At 39.7% G+C, this 24,467-nt stretch overlaps 1 protein-coding gene across 2 annotated transcripts in view; it reads left to right on the forward strand.

The window, feature by feature from the left end:
- SYNPR (synaptoporin) overlaps positions 1-24,467 on the forward strand; it is a 303,250-nt gene that overhangs the window by 171 nt on the left and 278,612 nt on the right. For both annotated transcript variants that reach the window (XM_077760248.1, XM_077760249.1), the window contains exon 2: positions 9-74. In XM_077760248.1, coding sequence (XP_077616374.1) covers positions 9-74 — 66 coding nt within the window. The remainder of the gene's footprint in view (positions 1-8; positions 75-24,467) is intronic.

Genomic DNA, 24,467 nt, shown 5'->3' on the forward strand with positions numbered 1-24,467 from the left:
GTCCAAAGCTGGCCTCTGCGGGCACGTTCCGGGCGCTGAAGGAGCCCCTTGCCTTCCTGCGAGCCCTGGAGCTGGTGAGTGCGGGCTGTGTGCGGGGAGGGGGCCGGGCGGCGAGCCGTCAGGTGCCGAGAGGTCGCGAAGGGCGCCCTGCATTGGCTTCCGCCGCCAGCCCGGAGTTCGGCCCCGCGCCTGCGACCTCCCACTCGGCAGGTGTCGTTCTGGAGGGACCCAGCTTAGCCACGGGAGTGCGGATGGGCTTTTGCAGGCGCTCCGAGGTGTCATCTCACCTCCCGATCGCACGCGCAGGGGCTGCTGTCGGGAGCGTCCCCGGGAGACGGAGAGGTGGCAAGGGGAGCAGATGGAGGAGCCGCGGGATGGGCTCCGGGCCTCACCTGCACTTCTGCGGGGGGCAGAGGGAGGGTGGTGGTGAAGGCTGGAGACGAGGGACTCTCTGAAGGCTGGGCCTCCACTTGGCCAAGCTCACAAGTTGCTCAGCACTGAGATCGCTCTGCGCCCGGACTGAGATGCGGGAAGCCCCGTGGTCAGTTATCCTGCGGGAGCTCCAGCGAGGCGCTTCCAGGCTGCGAATGCTGTTGGTAGAGAGAGCAGGAGTCCTTCCTTCCACGGTGTAATTTCTCTACCCTGACCACTCCTCCANTGCCCTCAGCCTTCTTGGTATACCTTTCTTCAGCCAGCAGGCTCTCCGAAGTTTTGTTACTCTTATGTTTTGTCCCCTTTTAAAAAAACACTCTGACAGCCCCTTGGCTGCCTGTCTGTTGACAAGCAGTGAGGCACAGAAACAGTTACCCACGGGGCCACAGAGCAATGTTGGTGTTGGCTTAGATGATGGTTATTGAGAGTGAAATCTGCAGGTCGCACGTTCCCTCTTGCTAGGAGCTGTGAGAGGCAAGCGGACCTATCTGAACAGAAAGTTCAAAGCCCGTCACGTAGCATTAATCACAGGCCCCACCACTGACTAGCTGGGAAATTATGTAAGAGCATGTCCTGTCCTCCCTGATCTTGACGCCAAGGGCTAGTGTGTGGCTTTGGCTACACAACTGTGTGTGTTGACATGATGATCCACAGAGTAATCACATGTGCCTTGTTTGTGGACCTGCATAAAAGTGCAGGAATATATCAATTTGACATACATCATGACAGCGTTTGGAAGGCTTGACCTAGGGATTCAGGATGGCCATTATAAAACCGTTTTCCTTACAGCCAGGTTAAAGAAACCAAGCAGAGCTCATGGTCTGTGAAACTTCCGGTCAGCTTTCTCAGGACTCTGCCCACATTCATTCATTCAGCCATCCAGTAAACATTCTCCGTGGAAGAGCAAGGGTTTTTGATCAAAATGAGAACTCCATTGCCAAGCTGTTGTCTCTCAAAACAAAATTTGAAGAGTTGACTTCATTTTCTGGTATCTCTGATTGTCTCACCTTGTCATTTATTGGACACATAAATTTGTATTCTTTTCAGTCCTGTGACAGCATTGTTTCATGTCACTACTCTCCACACAGCCTCTACCAGTATATTTCAAAGTACAGTGAACCTGGATAAAGTGGTTTAAAATGCAGATTTCTGGATGAGAACTCACAATATTGAGAAGATGGGCTCCCGGGAATCTGCATTTTAAACAAGCACCCTAGGTAATTCCTATGTACTTTGAAGTCAAAGGACCACTACCCTAAGCTATCCAGGTTCCCTCCAAAACTCAAAAGCACTTTATACCTTTAAGTTTCCCTTTGTCCTCACACCCCAAGCCAGGAAATAGTGTTTGTCTTTTAACCTAAGCTATCTCTCATACTGACTCCTTTCCTTTCACTCTACCCCAAATAGAATGATTCAACCCGTTCTTTGTAATGGGATTCCATTACATTTTATTTGTGAGAATTTATCACACTGCATTACAGTTGTTTTTTTCTAGATATGGTGTGTGTGTGTGTGTGTAAGAGAGAGAGAGAGAGAGGGAGGGAGGGAGAGACAGAGAGAGAGGGAGGGAGAAAAAAAGAGAAAGGGAGAGGGAAAGGATTAACAAAATATTTATTACGCCTAAAATATTTACAGTCTTTCCTCTCTTTTAGGCCCCTAAGGCTATAAGGTGGAAGAGTTTATGCTTGGTGATCAGTTATTAGTTTCTCATTTGTGGAAGAGAGCCTGAAAAGGGACAAAAAATACAAACCAAACCAAACTAGAACTTAAAAAGTCAGAGAAATTAGTTGATCTATTTTTTGAAAGAGCTAAGGTAGAGAGGTGAAAGCAGAGAGATAGAAGAAGGTTAGTTACTGAGCAAGTTTAACAAAGCGGAGAGAGAAAAGGAAAAATCTATGTGTGTGTATTGGTATGAGGTATTTCTCTGAGGCATCTTTTTCTGTAGGAGAAAGTGACAATGAAACATAGTGTTGATTTCTTTGACAGGAAATTTATTCTGTTTGTCTCTGTGTTCCCCACTAGTGCCTTTCATAGTACTTGGTAAGCAGTATGTGATCAGCAAAAGGTATAAATTGATCATGACAGAGCACTAATAATACCCCACTTTCTCCTTTTCTATGGAAAGCAGCTTTAAAGTTGCTACTCCTTAAAAATTTTGCACTATGATCCTTTTGTTTTTCAGTATGTATAAATAAAAGTGTATACAAAGATATATGATCAAGGACATTGACTGCAACATCATTTGTAGAGGAAAGAACTGGAAATGATAAGTCCATTCATAGGAAAATCGTTAGTGTATGATTCATGTATGTTGTGAAATATTACACTGCCATTAAAAAGAATGAGTTAAATTAATATGTATTGACCTCAAGGTCAGTATATGTAATTGTCTTTGATAGGGTTGTCAAGTGCAAAAGAAATGGGTTTATTCTTAATATTTGATAAATTATTCAAGGGGAAAAATAGCTTTCATTCTTTTAGTCAACAATTTATTCAATCAGATTTCAAAATAACGCATAGAGTATATTACTATTTTTGTAAAAATAGAAGAAGGGAAATATAGTTGTGTGTGTGAGAGAGAGAAAGAGAGACAGATTTGTCTGAGCATAGTGAAAAGCATAGATGTGTACCCCTGAACCGTTAAAATTGATTTTTTTCCAAAGAGTGTAATTTGAGGTGCAATGAGGAGAGAAGAGAGGATGAAGGGAAGCTATGTGAAGTAGGAAGAGCCACAGGTATATCATCTGTCTACAGTTGTGTACAAATGTAATTTTTAAAATAACTTATGTTCTGAGTGATTTCCTATGGATTGGCCATATGAAGTTGTATTACTTCTAAAGACATGCTCTGATTTTGGACTTACAACCTTCGGGAGAAACATACACTTTAATTATGTCTCTTTGCTTAGGAAAGGCTCATGGATATAGTAGATTTAAAGTTTAAATAATGTATAAAGTTAAGCCTTCAGGGAAAAGCTTTAGCCAATTTCAAAGACTTTGAAGCAAAACTTCCAATTCTTAATATCTACTTAAATGAGGTCAAGGACTTCTCACTATCTTTTGAGTCAAACCCAAAATTCAGGACATAGCAGCGATTCCAGTGGTCTGTTTCATTTATCCCCTGATGATAGAATAGATCCAGCAAATCTCTTAAACTTTCGTTTGGAAGTGGTAAAAAAAAAAAATTACATTTACCCCATTTCTCAGACTGACTCTGAAAAACTAAGTTAGTAGAATCCTGCCTTCCACTGATCACTCTTACTGTGCTACTTCAGTTCTTTACCAGTAGGACTTTGGTCTTTTTTTTTTTTTTTAAGTATTGTCAGTACATTCTTTCTTCCCTCTACTATTTATAAGGCCCTGGATATACACTTGTGGATTTATATATACTAGAATGTGGCAGACCCCCACACATCTCCATCATCCAGAATTAGAGTAGATTGTCAGGGCATCAAAAGGACTTCAACTCTACAAATGATATTTGACACAGTCTTCCAACAGCATAATGCCGCTAGTCCAGAGTCTATCCCTGTAGAAATAGCTGCTAGGTCAAATTGCTTGGTTCCTCTAATTCTTAATCTTTGACATCCATCTCACATTTTGCTATACCATTTCTGCAACAATCCAGGACTTCACATTCCCATTCTCCTTTTCCTCTCTGCCTTCCCAAAGGAAGCCAGCCAATCCAGAGATGCAGTGTTCCTGATAGATGAACTGGAGGGGCTACTCCTTCATGAAATGAAGGCACCTGCTTTGCATAAACTTCATCCCTGAATCTAAGTTCTCAACCATGTTTTCCAAACAAACGTCAAACATCATTCTGCTTACTGGATATTAGCGTTTATAATAGTGTTATTGATAGTAACAAAATAAAGCAATAATATGATTACTAAAACAATATGTAATTAACATAATATATCACCATTTTAAACACTTAATGAGAAAAAGAGCAAGAGCTACCTTTCTCATGCAGACTTCATGTGAGGCAGTATATTTCAGTGCTTTCAATACATTATCGTGTCAAAATCTGTATGACTAACATTTCCATTTCACCATGAAGCTCAGGGATGTTAACTAACTCATCAAGAACAAAATTGTGGGAAATGGCAATGCCAAGATTTGAGCCTTCTCACTCCCATCTGTATTCTCTTAAATGCTACACTTTTCTACTTTCATCAGTGTGGCAGGCACCTGCTGTACCTTATCCCTAATCCTCAAAGAAATGTTTAAAGGCAGATACTATCCTATTTGCAGAGTTTATCTCACCCACTAAGATATATTTTTGAAGCTTTTTCTGAAAATGCCAAGGAGGGTTTGCATTTAGAGACAAATACAACAGACATCAGTAGTCTTTTATATTGTTTTATTTTCTGTTGGTTATTAAGATAGACTAGGTTCTAATTAAAAATTAGTATCTCTTCATTTAAAATACATAGAAAAAACTGTGATTATAAAGCCAAAAATGTAATCTCATGTTATGGCCTTTTTTTTTTTTTCAATTTTCTTAAAAAAATCTATGTGCATGAGTCAGACAACTCTTTCTCTTTTTCCTAAGTATAAACAAGAGAGGGAATTCTAACATGCAAGTTATTTAAATTATGAGCAGCAATCTGTCATTGAGGGTCTGATGTAATTTCAGAGCTACATTAATGTGGATTTAATTATAACTTTTCTAGCCTCTCAATTAGTGACAAAATCCTGTGCGATTGGAATATGAATCAATAAATACACTTTTCATAAAAGAGCAACTCCCCAGTATGCTAATGGATTCATCACTTAATGCATTTGCAAGTTTATTAAGACAGTTGGTGTTTGGCCCCACAAAAACAGAAAAACAGAGAAAAATGTTACTTATGGATTTGAATCCTGATTTTATTTTTTACTAGCATGGTGACCTGGGACAATGTATTTAACTTCCCTAGACTTTATTTTTTCTCATTTATAAGTTGGATTGATAATGGTTCCTACTTCAAAGGGTTGCCATAATGATTAAATGACTTCATGAAAGTAAACCACCTTGCAGACATAGTGCCTGGACTATAAAAAGCGCTCAACAAATTATAAAGGTGGTGATGATGAGGATAATGATGATAATGATTTGGGTGATTCTGGGGATGATGAAAAAGGAGAAAGTAGAAATCCATTGGAAGGTAATTTAGAACATTATGGAAGCCTCTTTCGAGTCGGAATCTTGGCACAATTCAGAAGTAGAAAATCTGTGTTTTCACCTTGCATGTACCTCTTTAAGTGTCTCTATCTGTACACCAGGCTGTCCTGGTTGGGGTTTCTTTGTTTTGTTTTGTTTTTTGTTTTTACCATTGCATTAGTGATTCTCCAGGGCCTTGCCCTTGCAGTATTTGCATTTCAAAGAACACTGCAGAGAGGCCAGTGTTGAACCTACAAGTAAAGGTCTCTTGAAAGAATTGCAGGCCATTGGTTCTCCTGAGTTGTTTTGTTGAGGGGCTTATCCACAGACAGTGCTTATGTTTGGAAGAGTTGTAGGTATCCACCGGAATTCTCCAGGTTGTAGATAAAGGCCCTCATAGGATCAACCTCAGGACTACCCAGCTACACCTGGCACTTGGGAGTCTCCCAGGGTAGGGATCCTGCCTTCGTGCTCAAGTAGAGACTTTGTTCTTAGTTCTCTGTTCCCCAGAGGATTTATATCTCTTTCTGATCCAGGTAAGGGGTGGGGGGTAAAAAAAGGTCCCCTGGGTAGCTCAGTTGGTTAAGTGTCCGATTCTGAATTTTGGCTCAGGTCATGATTTCACTTGAGATTGAATCCCAAGTCAGCCTCGGGGTGATAATGCAGAGCCTGCTTGGGATTCTCTCTCTCTCTCTCTCTCTCTCTCTCTCTCTCCACACACACACATACACACTCTCAAAATAAATAAACTTAAAAAAGAAAAGAAAAGAAGGTCACGTGTAAATAGGAAAAAAAATAGTCCCTAAGGAATATGTGTAGAGAACCATGACTTTCTTTTGAGTCTTCATCTTCTGCAGGCATACATTTGACTTTGACTGTATTTGTAATTAGTCTTGTTTATTCTATTACTGTATCCTTTCTTTGAGAACCTCAGTTTCCTCACCTGAATATTGGGGATAGTACCCCTTTTTTTCTCATAGTGTTGTAAATTTTAAATGAGATCAAGCATGTAAAAAACTTTGTAAACTATTAAATGTCCTCTGAAAGTAAAGATAATTGTAATCATGATGATGGTCATGATAAAGTAATACTTCTTTCCAATATCAATGACTCTGGGCAGCATAAGGTAACTGATCTAGCATGAAGGTGGAGGCATAAAGTGTGGGCTGAGAGCCTGATCTCTCTCCATGAGTGACTGAGTCCTTCCCAACCAACCTCCCTCCAGTCTCTCATACTGAAATCCAGTTTCTTGCTCTGTACATATTTCACATTTCTTAGATGTTTTGGTGATGGCTTCTTGCTGATCTGATGGACTTTTGCACATGTCTCTCCCTCTTCATGAAATACTACCTTTCTCTTCTAACCCAGCCCTATTTAGCTGTCAAATTCCTCTTATCCCTTCAAATGTCGGCTTAGATGTCACTTCTTTTGGGATCCGGACCTCTCTGAGCAGGCAGTTTCCACTGGAAGAAGTCAGCCTCCAGCTGGCTCCCCAAGCACATTCTTCTTCTTCTTTTTTTTTTTTTTTTTCAGATTTTTAAAAAAGTTTATTTATTTTAGGAGAGAGAGAGAGACAGAGACAGAATGAGTGGGCGAGGGGCAGGGAGAGGGGGAGAGAGAGAATCACAACCAGGCTCCGCACTGTCAGTGCAGAGCCCAACACGGGGCTTGAGCCCACAAACCGTGAAATCATGAGCCAAACTGAAATCAAGAGTTAGACGCTTACCCTATTGAGCCACCCAGTGCCCCATCCTTCATGACCCAAACTGAAATCAAGAGTTGGGTGCTTACCCTATTGAGCCACCCAGTGCCACATTCTTTAATGACTTGTTTGCATTTTAGCTTCCCAGCCAGACTCAATGCTCCATGAAGACAAGGACGTTGTTCATCTTGTTCATCAGTACATTCTAAGTGTCAACACAGTGCTTGACACATAGTAAGGACAACTCCAGGGATGTTTACAATTCAAAACATCAGGTGGTAGGTGCTCAGTAAGTATTAGGTGAGGAAAGAGTGGGGAAGAGAGGGAGGAAAGAGAATAAAGACTGAACAAATGAATCCTTGAGAACACATTGGATGTGGTATAAATTCCCCTTCTTGATTTTCACTGTGAAGAGGAATCCTAAGGACTTAATTGTCGAGCTATTACTTTTGGTTGTGGAGGAGAGTAACTCACATAGGCTGACTCACCTATTAAAGCCAGCAGTTGTAGGCATACTCACCGTACAATGAAGGAGGTGAACTCTTACAGCAATAAAAGTGGGAGAGCAATAACCGAAACAAAACAAAAGTGTGAGGAAGGAAACAGGCCCAGGTCTCGTGTCTCGGGTTCAAGGCAATGAGTACAAATGCCTTGCCAAGAATGGTGCCATTATTGTGTTTTGACCACTGCCCTGCTTCACCTTTCTGTGTGTTCCCTATCTCTTCCCATTTAGCTCGTTCTCTCCCTGATTCTAATCTAATGTCCTAAGAGAAGGGATGTGATTGGCTCAGCTAGTAATTCTTTCAGTGCGGACACAGCTATCTGCCCCAGGCCATTGCAGGCTATGGATTGGCTCTCCATAGATCAAATGCCCACTGCTGGCTCTGTCACTTGTAGCCTGAATGAAAAGGATCAGGAGACTCAAAACATGTCTCCCCACATTGTTCCTTCAGGGGAAGAGTGGGAGAGATAATTCTTGAATTCCGGAGCATATTAGGCATTAAGAGTTTTACGTGTCTAGTGGAAGAGTACCTGACTTGTTTTATGAATACACCTTCCATTAAGGTAGCGCTGGCAGTTTTCTCAAGGAGAAGATATTATGTCTTTGATACCTGGGCCAGCCTTCCTGGAATTCTCTATGATGAGATCATTTGGTGGATTCACGTTGGTAATGTTATTCGAGAAGGTGTACCTTTGACTCTTCAGCTCACAGGGCTCCAGACTTTATGCTTTCTTGCTCATCACCTCTTCTTAAAAGGAATGATGAGGTCTTGTCTGTGATTAGATAATCCATTTGTGGGGGTGCCTGAGTGGCTCAGTCGGTTTAGCATCTGACTTCGGCTCGGGTCATGATCTTGCGGTTCGTGGGTTCGAGCCCCACGTCGGGCTCTGTGCTGGCAGCTAGCTCAGAGCCTGGAGCCTGCTTGGGATTCTGTGTCTCGCTCTCTCTCTCTGACCCTCCCCTGCTCACACTGCCTCTCTCTCTCTCAGAAATAAATAAAAACATTAAAAACAAGATAATCCATTTGTGAAGGAAAACGTATTTCCTCAAACACATGCACTTCATCCTTTATTCACATATTGGTAGGTTAATAGAGCTCTAGCCCTTAATGGTAGAAGACTACATTAATTACCACATGAATTAGTTCTTGTGCTTATTCATGTGGTGGAAAACCAAAATGCACTAATGTGTTTTGTTTGTTTGTAGTTTGCTATTCTTATCCCACTTAAATTTTTTGTCCTGAATATTTGCTCATGGAAGAGTCATTGGCTTGCCTGGTATATTAGGTGCTGTTTGTTTGAGGGAAGGGAGGAGAGGAGTTGATTGGTAAGATAGACACACCATGGAAAAAGGCAGCATGGGGCTTGAAGGAAGCTGGCCTTTGGCATGTGTTTTATGCTGGACAACTGGCTCTTCTTTCCAGCCATGGGAAGTGGAGGTGACTGTGTAATCATGCTGTTCCTCACGGTCTGCAGGCATCAAAGGAGAGCATCAGACCCATGTCTTTCGGTCGCCATAAGGATTAAGTGAGACGATGTTTGCAAAACCTTCAGCACAGTGTCTGGTCCATCCTAAGGCTCCCTAACTGCAACTAAGGAAGAGATTGTTAAACATGATGATATGTTACCTATAAATGCATTTAACATTTCTAGCACTGTATAAACATAAAGTTTGCTCAATTTATTATTGCCATATTATTTTTGCTTCTATTATTATCTCTCCATTGTGAGAACATTGATTGTGAGATGATCATAAAATAGACACAAGTAATATGAGTACTAATACACAGAGTCAAGCACTTTACTAAGTGCTATATGTGTATCATTTCATTTAATCTCACAATCACCTTTGAAGGACCAAGTAATAACTCCTTTTAAAAAAATTTTTTTAATATTTAATTTTGAGATAGACAAGTAGGAGAGGGATACAGAAGAGGAGAGATATATAGAGAGAAGGAGACACAGAATCCCAAGCAGGCTCCGGGCTCTGAGCTGTCAGCACATAACCCAATAGGGGGCCTGAACTCAGGAACTGCAATACCATGACCTGAGCCAAAGTTGGATGCTCAACCGACTGAGCCACCCAGGCACCCCTCTAACAATTTTTATTCACTGATCTATCATACAAAGAAATCCAAGTTCAGGACTGTGTTGTGAAAACATACCTATGAAGAGTTCTGTAGAATTCAGAAAGGATTTGGATATTTAGCAAGATGTGAACACTTAAATTCTTCTTTGATGCCTGATAAATTACTCAAGTCAAAGGCTCCATCCTGGAGGCAGAAGGAGCAAATGAATTTTGTCTTCCCCTTGTGTGTATGTGTGTATATGAGCTGCCATTCTTTGGATTTGTTATTTTGAAGGATTTGTGTGCCAAATAAGAAGGCATACCCCCTATGGCTTTAACAAGAAGTGCTCACATATCCATCTGGTCTTCCATGAGACTGCCTGGCTGTGCTTTCATGCCCTTAATTCACCTGATGGTTTTGCCTGCACCTGATAGACAGTTGGCATTCCCCCTGGGCTCCTTCCTGAAGCTGGGATCCAAAAGAACTGAGAAGGCAGAAGGGTTAGATTGAAAGAAAGAGCAATACGAGGAAATGACTAGGTAGGAACCCATGATGTGAGTGAAGAATGGCAATCCCGGGAGATATTTAAACTGGAAAATTGTATAGCTGGATAAGTAGGGATTATCATGATGACTTAGAGTATGCTCACTTACAGCCACAGGCTTGCGCTCAATCACAGAACTTGGATGTGTTCATGGGTAAACCAGTTTTGCTGAACTTCCAATTTCTAGGGATTTTTACCTATAGCAAAAATATGTTTAAAAGATAAAAATGAATTACTGGCTAAAAAACTTTGAACAATTCTCTTCATCTCCTTGAGATATAAAATGAGGATAATATCCCTAACACAATGCTGTGCAATAAGATGAAATGCATGAAATTCCTATCAGCGGGCTCAATAAATATTGACTAACCCTGAATCTAGAACACTAAACCTTAGGTATCTGGGGAATCTTTCCTATATGGGCAATGCCTGATGCGATACCTTTAATGTTCATCTCTAGCTGCAGTTGTTTGAGGAAAGGGGGAGACTTATTTGCATGTTTCATAATCCTCTACTAGAATTTATGTAAGAACTTTTGTTGCCAGAATAACATTACAAATTCTACTTAAGAAACAGTTGAAAGCAAAAGCATGATTATTGTATATGAATTTGAAATTTATCTTACAAGACATTTACTTCATTGGTTGAAAAAAAAGAATATGTATGAAATTGTTAGTGGTATTAAATCGTAGCTATTTTATGGGAAGCCACTACGTTTACCAGCCACAGTAGGTAAATTTAAGGTGTAAATATTATACTTTTTCTCCTTTTAAAATTAGTTTAAATTGCAGACTGATTTGTGTGTGTCTTTTAATGTCTGGCTTTGTTTGCTACATTTCCCTCCTTTGGTAACACAAAGAATACTTGGGTTTGACTGTTAGCCCTATGACTGAGAAGCTCTGTGACCTTAGATGTATTACTTAACCTCTCAGGTCCTTTCATATTTATATCAGTGAAAATCATGGTAATTAACAGGCAGAATTACTGTGTTCATTAAATGAGATAACATTTACAAAGAGTAATGGCACATAGCAAGCATTCCATACATACTTATTTTCTTTCCTTCTTTCCTCCATAATTTGTTTTACCACCAATGTGTAGAAATACTAAATTGGAGAATTCACAAGTGTGAAGTTTTTTCTAGACATTCCTAGATATTTTCCCTCCCCCCCATACCTGCACACATGGATTCTTTATATTAAAGGCCATAAAGATCAGGTCTGTATAACCCAAACGAGTTTCAGTGGGATAGTATAATTTGGCAGGTGAGGTTGGCAAGGAAAGAATGATTAGACTGGACTGACAAGTCCTACATTAGTGTTCCAGACACATTCGGGCCCCAGGCTGCCTACAGGCTTTGGCAAGGTGACCATGAATTTGTGAAGCTGTTTTGCAAAAGGAATAACATACTTCTTTGTTTTAAAAGAGGACAAAACTCTCATAAATAGTGGGAGTTTACTGCAATGGCTGTAAAGAAATGATCTCTTGTGGGGCCCCTAGGTGGCTCAGTCAGTTGGTGGGTTCAAGCCCCGTGTCAGGCTCTACGCTGACAGCTTGGAGCCTAGACCCTGTTTCAGATTCTGTGTCTCCCTCCCTCTCTGCTCCTCCCCTGCTCGTGCTCTCTCTCTCAAGAATAAATAAACATTAAAAAATTTAACAAAAAAAGGAGGAAATGATCTCTTGCTATGTGTCAGGCTGTATATGTCAGTGCTACCTATATATGTACACAATTTCATTAATACCTTACAATGAATGACCTTATAAGGCTCACCTGTACACAAAATAAGTAAATGACCAAAGGAGGATTTCAAGCCATGTCTGTATGACCCCCTGCCTCTTCTCTGCCTGCCATGATTCAAACATACTGAGAATATGTATATTCTGGGCGAATTTTTTTTGACATGTTATTTAGAGCTATTTTATACATAAGTACTATGTTTATTTAAAATCAAAAACATTAGTAAATAAAAACTATCCAATGTCCTTCTGCTGAGAGATAACACTGATATTTTGAAAAAGTATACTTTCAAACATTTTTATGTTCATGTATCTTTTTTCCTACAAAAATGATATATTAGTTTGGTAGGGCTGCCATTACAAAGCACCACAAACTGGGTAGCTTAAACAACAGAAATTTGTGGTCTTCTAGTTCTGGATGGTAGAAGTCCAAGACAAAAGTATGGAGAGGGTGGGTTCCTTCTAGGAGTCTCAATGGACAATCCATTCTGTACCCCTCTCCTAGTTTCTGGCAGTTTGCTAACAATCTTTGGTGTTCCTTGGCTTGTAGATGATATGTTGCCTTGATTTTAGCCTCTCTTTTCACATGGTATTCTCTTCTGTGACTGTGTCCAAATTTCCCCCTTTTTATATGACACCAATCATAAGGCATTACAGCCCATCCAACTGCAGTATAACTTCATCTTAACTAATTACATCTGCAATGACCCTGTTCCCAAATAAGGCCACATTCTGAGGTACAAGAAAAAAGGACCTCAACATATGAATCTTGGAGGGAAGACAGGATGGACCCAATTCAACCCATAACAGATAGGTAGGCACTCTTTTATTTCCTGTTTTGTTCCCCTTAATATATATGTGTGTATTTCCATGTCACTAGATAAAATGTCTTTGTCCATAATTTCTATGACTGTACATGATACTGTATGCCTGTCCTGGAAATTATTTAACCTGTTTTTAGTTTCAGTACTTTTCCAATGTATCTTTGTAATACTTTTAACCTCCCAAGAACCAGTCCCTCCTTCAAAGTAACTGGTTAGTGTACTCCTGTTATTACTTGCTTAATTTCTAGACGTAGAACTTCTGGTTCAAAAGGTTGTATGTTTTTAAGGTATTTGAAACAATTGTCCTCCAATGAGGTGGCACCAGTGTACATAATATCATTAAATGTTTTCCAGTTTTATAGGTGAAAGTGACATCTTGACTGAGTATTTACTTAATTATGCAAAGAAATTGCCCATTTTTTCATAAGATCATATATATTTTTATTTTCTTTTGGAAATACTTTAATGAACAGAATGGATTTGTAAAGCAGTGGCTGAGGGTGCCAGATTCATGGTGCTATTCACGTAGGCTTGAATAAGCTGCCACCTTAATCTTTCTAGGTCATTGTACTACTTCACCATTTGGAAATTAGTTAGGTTGCTATACTCTGTCTTGGGCAGAAAGGGAAATACTAAGCCATTCTTTCTCTGTTTCATTATATAAGAACAGATTTATATAATTTTTAGAATGCCAAAGATAATTACTATTGTTATAAATCCTTTATAATATGAGTAGTTTTATAATATAAATTTACTATTAGGTTTGCATTTTATTTATGTTGTTAATATTAAACTTATCTATCACAAGTAACTTCTTATTATTTTACTTTAAATGATACTCATAAGTGCTCAGTACTTTTCTGAAATGTGAAACTCATGTATATATATGTAGTGACTCATGAATACAAATTTATACCATACCTTCTTCAGGTTTGGGACACTTAGACTTTTTTTTTTAATTTTTTAATGTTTTATTTATTTCTGAGAGAGAGAGAGAGAGAGAGACAGTGTGAGCATGGGAGGGGCAGAAAGAGAGAGAGGGAGACATAGAATCTGAAGCAGGCTCCAAGCTCTGAGCTGGCTGTCAGCACAGAGCCTGACACAGGGCTCGAACCAAGAACCGTGAGATCATGACCTGAGCCGAAGTCAGCCATCCAACCGACTGAGCAACTCAGGCTCCCCGAGACACTTAGAACTTTAACAGTTCTTTTGAGGGAGAGGCAGAGTGGACAGTGTCCCTATACTATATGAGGAATCCTGGGGCATATCTAGCTTGAGATTATAGAATTCCCCTTTGATAAAGTAAGATAAATTCAGCAGCTGCCTGATGCCAAGGGCATTTATGTCCTCTTTTTCTTGGATCACGTTCCTGACCACACTTGCTATCATCAACAGCATCAACATTATGGATGCACTCTGCCTCTGCCTTACATACGGCTATTTTGGGCCACCTTGGCCTCCCTGTGAATTAAAATAACAGCTGTTAGCATTCACTGTATACTTACTGAGCTCTAGGCACTGTGTGAAATGCCTTCTACATGTTATGCCATTTAATTCTAACAGCTCTTTTAGAATGTATGCATTATTATTTTCCCATGTTTAAAGGAAATAACTCTTAGAAAAACAAGTAATGTTTGGGTTGCCTGCATGGGTCAGTCAGTCAAGTGTCTGACTCTTGCTTTCAGCTCAGGTCATGATCTCATGGCTTCATGGGTTCGAGCCCGTTATTGGGTTCTGTACTGGCAGTGCAGAGCCTGCTTGGGATTCTCTCTCTTTCCCCCTCTCTCTCTGCATCCCCTCCACCCCCGACTTGTGCTGTCCCTGTCTCTCTCAAAATAAATAAATAAACTTTAAAAAAAGTAATGTTTAATTGTGTACAGTAGATCACAGAACAGCTGAAATTTGAACCCAAGTCTTCTGTGCTTAAAAAAGACCTTGTGTGCTTAACCTAGCAGTAAGAGGGATGAAAATTCTGATTCTTTCCCAGGGACCAGATCCCTAACAGGAAGAACCATCCTGGCCAGCAGGTGTGCTGTCCATAGCTGTAAGTGAACCAAGGTTATATCTGAAGACAAGCCCCACCATTTAGCCAGACAATTTGTACCTATCAGGGAAAAAACTTCCCCTATCAAGGTGCATTCTGTGATGGGCAGGCAGAGCAAAATTCTTAAGTACTCTGCAGTTCAAAGTCAAGTTCTTTTCTTTAAGTGTTTTCTTTTTTTGAAATCCACTTGATGAAACAATAAAGTAAAGGATAGTTTTGATTTGCTTTGAATTGATCTTATTTTTGATCTTATTTTATTTGGTCTTCTCTTTATCCTATTTGTATAAATTAGAACCACAGTTGTCTAGGCAAATGATGGAAATTCTTAGAAAGAGCCATGGGACTGGATGCTTCCTACCTTCACTCTTTAACTGATCCCCATCAGCTTATAAAAATGTAAAGATCCTTGAGATTTTCTATCTTTTGTTTTATTGATTTGTTTTGGGAGATACCAGTTTCTTCTCCCATGTTGGTTCGCTTGCATCTGAAGAATATGATGCTTGACGCCTATTGGTAAATGTTGGGGCTGGAATGCAAACCAGGTCTGCGGGGGGTGGGGGTGGTGAGGGGGTACAGGCAGATAATGTGTGAGGAAGCAGGAAGCAGGCACTCATAAGAGGCAACACTCGCAACAGAGGTATTGGGCACCCTGAAAAATGGACTTCTGCTTATAGGAGCATCTGCTTTGCCAGCCAGTTCTTAAGTGGGACCACAGACCCAAAGTTTCCAGATATTTCCACCTTTCTGGAGGAAACAGAAATAAGGAGCTTGGTGCTATCCTTGGGAAGTTTTAATGGAAGAAGTGTCTTCCATTTTTCAAACATTTTAAGAGCCATCCTTTGCAGAATGAACAAAGCATGGCTGAATTCTGGACATGGCCCACTGTCTGCAGTTGTCCCCACTGCACCACCGCATCCTGGCATCCCGGGGGCTCTGTCCTGGCACCCGCAAGGACCTGACCGAGCTCTCTTCCTACACAAGAGATTTTCATGAGCCATTTGTCTGATGGATGAATGAGAACTTTGGTGTTCAGAAATTAATCCTAACTTGGTGTTTGAAATAATGTAATCAATGAGTCCACAGGTCATTTTTGCCTTTCTTCAGATAAGATGATTTTTTTTTTTTTGCACTAGGTGTCAAAAGCATAGAAATATAGGGACTATTCTTGGGCTAAAACCTTAATGGAATGGGGGCAGTGGCTTGTATTCTTCGAGTAAGCAGTTAGATTCTAACAGGATACCTGGAGGCCAGCAATGAGGCAGTCATGGCCAACTATTGGGGAAGTGAGAGACCTGTCCTGGCAGCACTCCACAAGAAACCAGATCAAACCAGATAGGCCCAAGATGGTGGGTGCCAGGAGACACCTGACCAAATTAGGAAGAAAACACGGAGAACCCTGCATTCCTATCTCCAAGTAATGAATATTCCACCCTTTAATTAACAACTGTCAGGAAAAGATAGAACTCCTCCCCCCACCCCCCCACCAGGGCGTTCTCTCTCTCTTTTTCTCAGTCCTAGAGAGTGTACCTTGTTTTAATCAGCTTTCCTGCTTGTGTCATTCATCCACTGTGTTGTGTGTCTGTCCTTGAATTCTTTCTCATGACAAGACCAAGAACCTTTGGTGACACTTTTGGGACAGTCTGGGTCGAGCCACCAGGAGAGCCTGGGGTCTCCCCAGTTGATGTGCAAAGATGATATGAAAGAATTCTGTTCATAAAAAGTACAGTTTAATTATTTGTAACCGAAGGAATTAATGAGTAAATCCTAATGGGGGAGGATTCTGGGTATTTATGTAACGTAGGACTGTCCAACAGAACATTCTGCAATAATGGAGAGGTTTTTATCTTCACTGTCCTATATAGTAGTCACTAATAGCTACATGTGGCTACTAAGTACTTGAAACTAATGAACTGTGTCGTAAATTTTATTTATTTTTAATTAATTTACCTTTAAATAGCTAGTGGTTACCACATTATACAGCAAAGTGGGGGAGAATTAGCCCATCAATCTGGTTTTACAATGCGGGGGAGCTGCTGAACTTTAGTAAATAACTTAGATAGGGACTGGCTGCTAGGTAGTAGAATGTATTCATTGTGAAGTGGTTCTGTTCTTTAGAACTTTCATTTTTACATTTATTGAACATCATATAAAGTTGGTGGCCAGTATTTCAAAACAACTTGTAAAGATTTATTAGATGCCACATTCTCCAAATTTGACCAGTTCTTTAGTTTATACTTTTTATGCATTTTATATATTTTCATGTGCTTATGAATTTTATAGGTTTACACGTCCATTTTGTACATTGAAATGAAAAGATGAAACAAATGAAAAAATGTCCTATTTGTCCCTGATATGAAGCAAGAAGACGGTTGTTAAAGTTAGCACTAATTTGTCAGCTCAAGAATATCCCACAATAATAGTTAGGATTTTTTAATGAGGTTATGCATTTCATTTGGGAAGCAGGGTAAAAACTACAAAGATTGCTCAGTACTATGTGGTGCAGAGAAATGAAACAGTTCCTTCAAGGTTTAGTTAGCAAGAAATCATGCCAAGACATTTATTCTATGATTAGCAAGGTCATCTGGTAACGTTTTGACAATGGCCATATGAACAGTACCATCAGCATTCACCTGGACATATAAGAGCAATAAGAGAATGGTAATCAGATTAAAGAGCAATGATGGTACAGCTGCCATCAAGGTGGTGGTGTCAGCCATATTGACAAGAACTGGGAATGTACAATCCCTTGTGTATCACACATCCATCCCATTTAGAAAGAGTATGGAATTGTAGAGATGGCCCAAGTATCCTAGTTATGCAGAAACCTAATTTGACTCCCCTGAGTGCAAAACCTAAGTCAAAGGTGGCATCTCTGAAGGTAATGTATAGGGATGTGATACCAGGGAGCAAGCATAAGAGACCAGACGAGTGAAATGGAGTTGGAGGCAAAATAATTGAAGGGTGCTTTATAGAGTTGGTCCTCCTTGGGAGAGGTTGTTGCATAAACTCATGGGACTTCCTGACCAGCCTCACAAAATACATCTCAGAACTATCTACATCCTCCACCCCCACCCCCAGGGACAAAAGGATAAAGTAGTAACCTCTTGGCTTCTATCCCTCATTAGTCAGGGGTGGCTTCATGGAAGTAAACTCCTGTCTAATTTGAGTTCCCCAAAAGCAGACTGAGATAAGAATTACTGTAGTTTGTTTGGGAGGTAATCCTAAACACTGGTAAGGGAGTGGAAAAGCAAAAATGAGAATGAAAAGTAAAGCAAGAGAGAGGATATTTATTTTTTTGTTATTTATTTATTTATTTATTTATTTATTTATTTATTTATTTATTTATTTAGAGGACATTTAAAATGCTACCACTGTTGGCAACTGCAGGTTAATCCCACTGGGAGACTCTGGGGGCCAGTGTGGAACACCCATTGGCTATCATTGTATCACCTGGCTATTCTGTGTGCAAAAAAAGCTGGGAAATGTAGTTTTTAATGGGGCATGTTTGTCACATCCGACAAAACTGTACTAACAGAGAGCGAGTGGATCTTGAGGAGAGAGTTACCAGTGTCTGACAAGATACACAATAGATATTCTTCAAATAGTTGCTGCATTCCCCCATTTGCTTTGGCTGAGCTAATTAATAATAATAACAATAATAATAGCAACAACAACAAGATTCCATCCGGGTTCTTCAGTGTATCAGAGATAATTAAACAAAAATCATTTGATTGCAAGGAACAGCAACCCATTCAAACTGGCCTAGAAAGAAAAAGTAGAATAGGAAAGTATAAGATTTATCAAAAGGCAAGAGGTAAGTTAGGCCTCATGAGGGAGACAAAGAGGGAAATAAGCTCTCGGAGCCAGAAAATTAGCTCGAAGACTTTCTGAATCATCGTGCTGAGCCTTTGCTATATCTTCTCTTTGCTTCTCTTTGTGCCTTGGCTCCATTTCACTGACTTTTTACTGTAAATATCTTGCTTTGCTTTTTTATATGTGTATATCTTCCCAAACCTGATTCTGACCTCACAATTCAGGTGCCCAACACTGTTGCTTTTGGCATAAATTGTCAAGAGAGGGGAAAATGGTTGACTCAGCCCTACTGATGGTATGGTTTACCCAAGACCCTATTGCTAAATTTGGGGTGAGGGACAGGACCATGTAGTATACAAGGCAAGCAGGGGTTTTTTTTGGGGGGGGAGATTCTTCAGGAAGGAGCAATGGGGTAGGGAGAAAATTGTTGCAACTTCAACCTTACTCACTTTTTTCAAGTATGATAAAATGCAAAGTTTAGAAGAAAGCACAGTCCCAAGAATTTGGTAATCAAAGCTGAATCACAAACCCCCAGGAGACTGATAGTAGTAGTTTCATGATAATTGAGAAACTAGCACAAATAGAGGTATCTCTGTGGGTGGTGACAGTCATTTAGATGTTGGGGATACTAATCTTCAGACTTATCTCCTGTGCAGCAGGATGAGGTACTTCCATGTCTCCTGCATAACATCGTTGAATTCATTAATCATTAGAGGTGCTTGGTATTAAAATTAGCAATAAATGTTGAGTGTCCTTGATTGCAGAATTGGGATATGTTTTTCATTTGTGGTGCTCAAGAATGATTTGGATATGCTTTTGATAACTGTTCCAAGTTTCTCTGCCAGTTTCAGAAGAACTTATCAGAGAAGAGCTAGTGGGTGAACAGAAATGGGGGGCAGGAGAAGGAGGGACTATGACTTGCCTTCAAATGATAAATTGCAAATTTTACTTTGGCAATTGGCATTTTATAAAATTTGCTACCCAGAGCCCCGTTTTAAAATGTACTTATATTCTGAGTTATGAGTGTGAATTCTGGAAGCTACATTGCATCTATCTCTTGTTGGGAACAAAAATTTTACCCTACCTATCAAGGTTCTTGTGGCTGGTCTATGAATTAAATTGACCGGAAACAGTTAACAGGAGAAAAACAGACAAAAGTTAATAGCATGTATACCTATTGTATACATAGCAGAGATCCAGGGAAACTGAGTGATTTCCCAAAATGGCTGAAGTCATTACCTTAAATATCATCTTCAGCTAAAGACAAAAAAAAAAAAAAGATGCTGAGGATGGGGAGCTGGTTATGGGAGGTTGCCAGGAAAAGCACAGAAACATGGATAAAGTTGTCATGCAGATTTAAATCCATGCCTTCTCCACTGATAAGAGTTTCTAGAGATTGGCTCATCATCCTCTTCCTGTACTCCCTCACAAATGAAAATTTCTCTTATAAATGTGAATGTCTCTTACAAAATAACTTCTAGTCAGTTTTCTGAGCTTCTCCTGTGTTTGCAGTTTCTCTAAAATAATCAGCCTAAAATGATGCTTTGCCAAGGAGACATATTTTAAAGTGCCAAATTCTGCTCTTCTACTCTTGCTTTCTTCCTATATGTCTGTCCATCCATCCATCCATCCATCGATCCATCCATCCATCCACTTATATGTCTTCATTCTAAGGCTGCATCAGCATAGAACTGCTGATTCCAATGCTTTGGTTAAAAAAAAATGTGTCATGGTGCTCGTATTCACCAGCCTGGTGTCAATCTTAAGGTATGCTTTAAGGACAAAGTAATTATGGTAGACTCTGTCCCCTGACCAGATCCCCTTTACTGAGCTAGTGTACAGCCCTCTCCTCCTCCCTCTGCTGTTGTGACTGTTGACTGCTAACAGGTCAGAGCTGCTCTTTCTCTAGACAATTGCTTTTGACTGAATGGAAGTCATCACACCCAGGAACTTACACTGCGTAGGGAAACCTACAGTTACTGTCTAATACAGGGTACAAAAGGCTGGTTCCCTTCCCTCAAGGAGGGACCACTTCTGGTATGACTCACACTTCAGAGCCCTTGGTGAGGGCAGACTATAGCTCACTTCTAGCTGATTCCATGTCCTTGCTCAGCTCCTTCCCCTTCTCTCTCCTCCTTTTTTCCTAAAGAGCACACCCCAAATGAATTAAAAGCACCTGAATCTTTTTTCTCAGGTTTTGCCCCTAGGAAACCTGATCAAAGACAAGAATGTTACTCTAGCTAGACCTCATTTATAAAAAAGCATATTGGCAAATATAGCTGTAGAGGGGTCTGTTGCTATGAAATACTTTTATTCAATGCAGTGGAATATGATTTAGTGAAAAGGGAACTAGATTTGAAAACTGAGGGCTGAATCTTTGTTTCCCCATAGGACCTTAAACAAATCACTTTCTGAGTGTCAGCTCCCTCATTGGAAAAACAGGATTCTTTCATGCTCTATTGCTAATCTGGTGTTTTGCAGACTTAGGCTTTCTTTTCAGTAGTGTTAAACTGACAAGTTGGAGAAATATATCTGGATATTTAGATGTTTTGAATAACCTATAGGTATGAAATGTGCTTAGCACAATACCTAATATACATTGATATAGGACTTTGGCCATCTCATATTGAATTTGATGCATATACAGGCATTCAGTATTTTGAGAAATTTATTTTTGTACTGAATTCTATGAACAAAATGTGCTTAGCACAGTACCTAATGTACATTGAGGGCCCTCAGAAAGTGTGAATTTTGAGCACTTATATTTTAAATAATTATACTGGGGGCGCCTGGGTGGCTCAGTCGGTTAAGCGTCCGACTTCGGCTCAGGTCATGATCTCACGGTTCGTGGGTGGGATTGAGCCCCGCATCGGGCTCTATGCTGATGATTAGCTCAGAGCCTGGAGCCTGCTTTGGATTCTGTATCTCCCTCTCTCTCTGACACTTCCCTGCTCATGCTGTCTCTCTCTCTTACAAATAAATAAGACATAAATAAATAAATAAATAAATATTTATTTATTTATACTGAAAAAGACATGTTTGTAAGTATTGTCTGACTTAAAAGACAGCTCAAGCCATACAATAAAATCTAGAAATTCTAAGGCTTGTTTAAAAACAAAATTCAACTGAACAGACTTGAAGATCTAGTTGGATTTATTCAGTGATTCATGAATTGGGCACCTCTCATCTAGCAAGGAGAAAGGAGCCCAAGGAATTGTACAAAATGAAGATTTTTATAGGAAAGAGGGTGGGGTAAAGAAGTTTTTAGCAAAAGAAAAGAAATGATTGTTTCAAGCAAGGTCACCTTCCTTTAGGGGGAAGGACAAGGGGTTTTCTTAGGTGGATTACCTCATCTTCCTGGGGTGGAGGAGAGGACTGACAGATAACTTCACTGATGCATACTAGAAAATTCCCTAAAACTACATTTCTGGGGGAAGTTGATACTGCAGTTAGGTTAGGTATTAAGTACCAGTTTGGCGACTGAGCCCAGCATAAAGGGATTCCATTTTGTGGTTTTCTTTAACAGGCTCCAATATAAGGATTTAGGTACTTTTTTTAAATTGGATTGGTATAGAAGAAATAGATACAGGACATTGTTTGGCCATCTCATATTGAGTCTGATGCATATACCAGCATTCATTATTTTGAGAAATTTATCTTTGTACTGAAGTATATGAACAATTAAATTTTTCTATAATATTCCTTCACTAAAGTAAGATTTTCTGTCCAGAGGCAATGATGTGAATCTTCTGAAAATGACATGTTGTAATTTATACAATTCTTCTAAATTCGCTGCAGGAGGGTTGTGCTTAAATACATATGACTTAATGAGGAGAGCTGAACTATTTTAGAAAATTCTGTGCAGAAACTTAGCAGTAACTAGCAGATGTATGCTTATGGCATTAATTTTAGTCACTTCTTGACACTTCTGGATTTTGTAAAGTTCCCATCTTGTCCTCTACAGCACAGAATGATTCAAATGTTCACCTGATGTCAAATGAATTAACTTCACTCTAATATTGAATGTTACACATAAGCTTCACTGGAATGTATGCTCCATGAGATTGAGCTTGTCTGTCAACTTCACCTCTACAATTCCATTACCTAGAGCTGTGCCTGATTCATGGTAGGCATGCAAATCTCTCCTAAATGAATGGTTGTATGAATAAATGAATTAGTCATTTTTCCACCCGGAATGTCATTTTTCATCAACATCCCTTGTTTCACCATTTTCTCCTCTGTTGAAATTTTACCTATCCTTCTAGATCCATCTCAAACTCCCAGGTTGTTCCTTTACTTCTCTGAACTGTCATAAAAGAAATGCCTTTTTCTATATTGGGAGGCTCATGGTTTTCCTGTCTGCACTCTGGAGGTAGGCTTGTGCTTCCCACCAGAAACTGGGCTTTAGCAGCAGGAATCTATTTTTATCATTCATACAGATTAGTGGGAGGGAAATGAAACTTTTCAGAGCATTTCCTTCGTGGCAGGCAATATGTGAGGGGCCTTCTGTTTCCCCATTGCTCCTTGTAAGGTTGTTATTATTTTGTAGATTAGGAGACTGAATTTTGGAACTATCATTATGTCCAAAGCCATGTGACTAAATTACAGGAACAAGATTTAAATCTTAGTGGGCCTGACTCTGAGTTCATTATGCTCTCCTCTTCTCTATACCACTTTATTGCAGTGATCTTCAAATTATCTAGGCATGTAATATGTTACATTCTTCAGTGAATGAGAATATTTTATCAAAATTTTAATTTGTTTATTTTCATTATTGAAATAAACCATCAATAGTATTCAACAGCCACGCGAATAAATGTGCATACTTTATCATCTTTTCTTCAAATGTGTCTTTAAAACTATTTTTGAGGGGCCCCTGGGTGGTTCAGTCAGTTGAATGTCTGACTCTTGATTTCCGCTCAGGTTATGATCCCAGGGTAATGAGATTGAGCCCTGCTTGAGATATTCTCTCTCTCTCTCTCTCTCTTTCTCTTTCTCTCAAAATAAATAAATATGTTTGTTTTGTTTTGTTCTTCTAAATACAAATATAATAGATAGTCCTCATAACAAATTTAGAAGTTAACAATGAGTACAGGAAAGCATTTTATGTAAATTTTCAGAGGTTAAGATCATTAGTTATAAAAATTGCAAAGCATTCATGTAGAAATACTGGCTTTGGAGATAATTCTACCTTATAATTCTGAACTCAGAAAAACCCTTGAGAATAAAATGCTCTATATAAACTTACCACTTTTAAACATCACTGCTGTGTTCATGGTGCCCTGGGGCAAGCATCTCTTTAATGGAGGTTGATGTAGAGGGAAGGAAAGCTGAGTTTATTCATCGAAAGACCTTGATCTAGGTCCTGTCTTGGCCACTTACTAACTGGTGAGATCCTGGACAAACCACCTCCAAGTACAAGCTTCAAGTGTACAAGTGTTGTATTGTACAAGTGTTCAAATGTAGAATGAACTCATTAATATGTTTAGCCCATTTGCTTAACTTTAGAAATCAAATAGCATATGAGCCCTTTGTGTGAGCATGCCCACTAAGCAGTAACCCATTATATCCACAGAAGGTAATTTATCCTGTGGAGCCAGAGAAATCCATATTCAGGTTTGAGCTCAATTATTTCCATACTTGATCTTAGCCAAAA

This window comes from Crocuta crocuta, unplaced genomic scaffold (genome assembly GCF_008692635.1).
Source record: "Crocuta crocuta isolate KB4526 unplaced genomic scaffold, BGI_CrCroc_1.0 scaffold213, whole genome shotgun sequence".
In the NCBI taxonomy this organism is placed as follows: domain Eukaryota; kingdom Metazoa; phylum Chordata; class Mammalia; order Carnivora; family Hyaenidae; genus Crocuta; species Crocuta crocuta.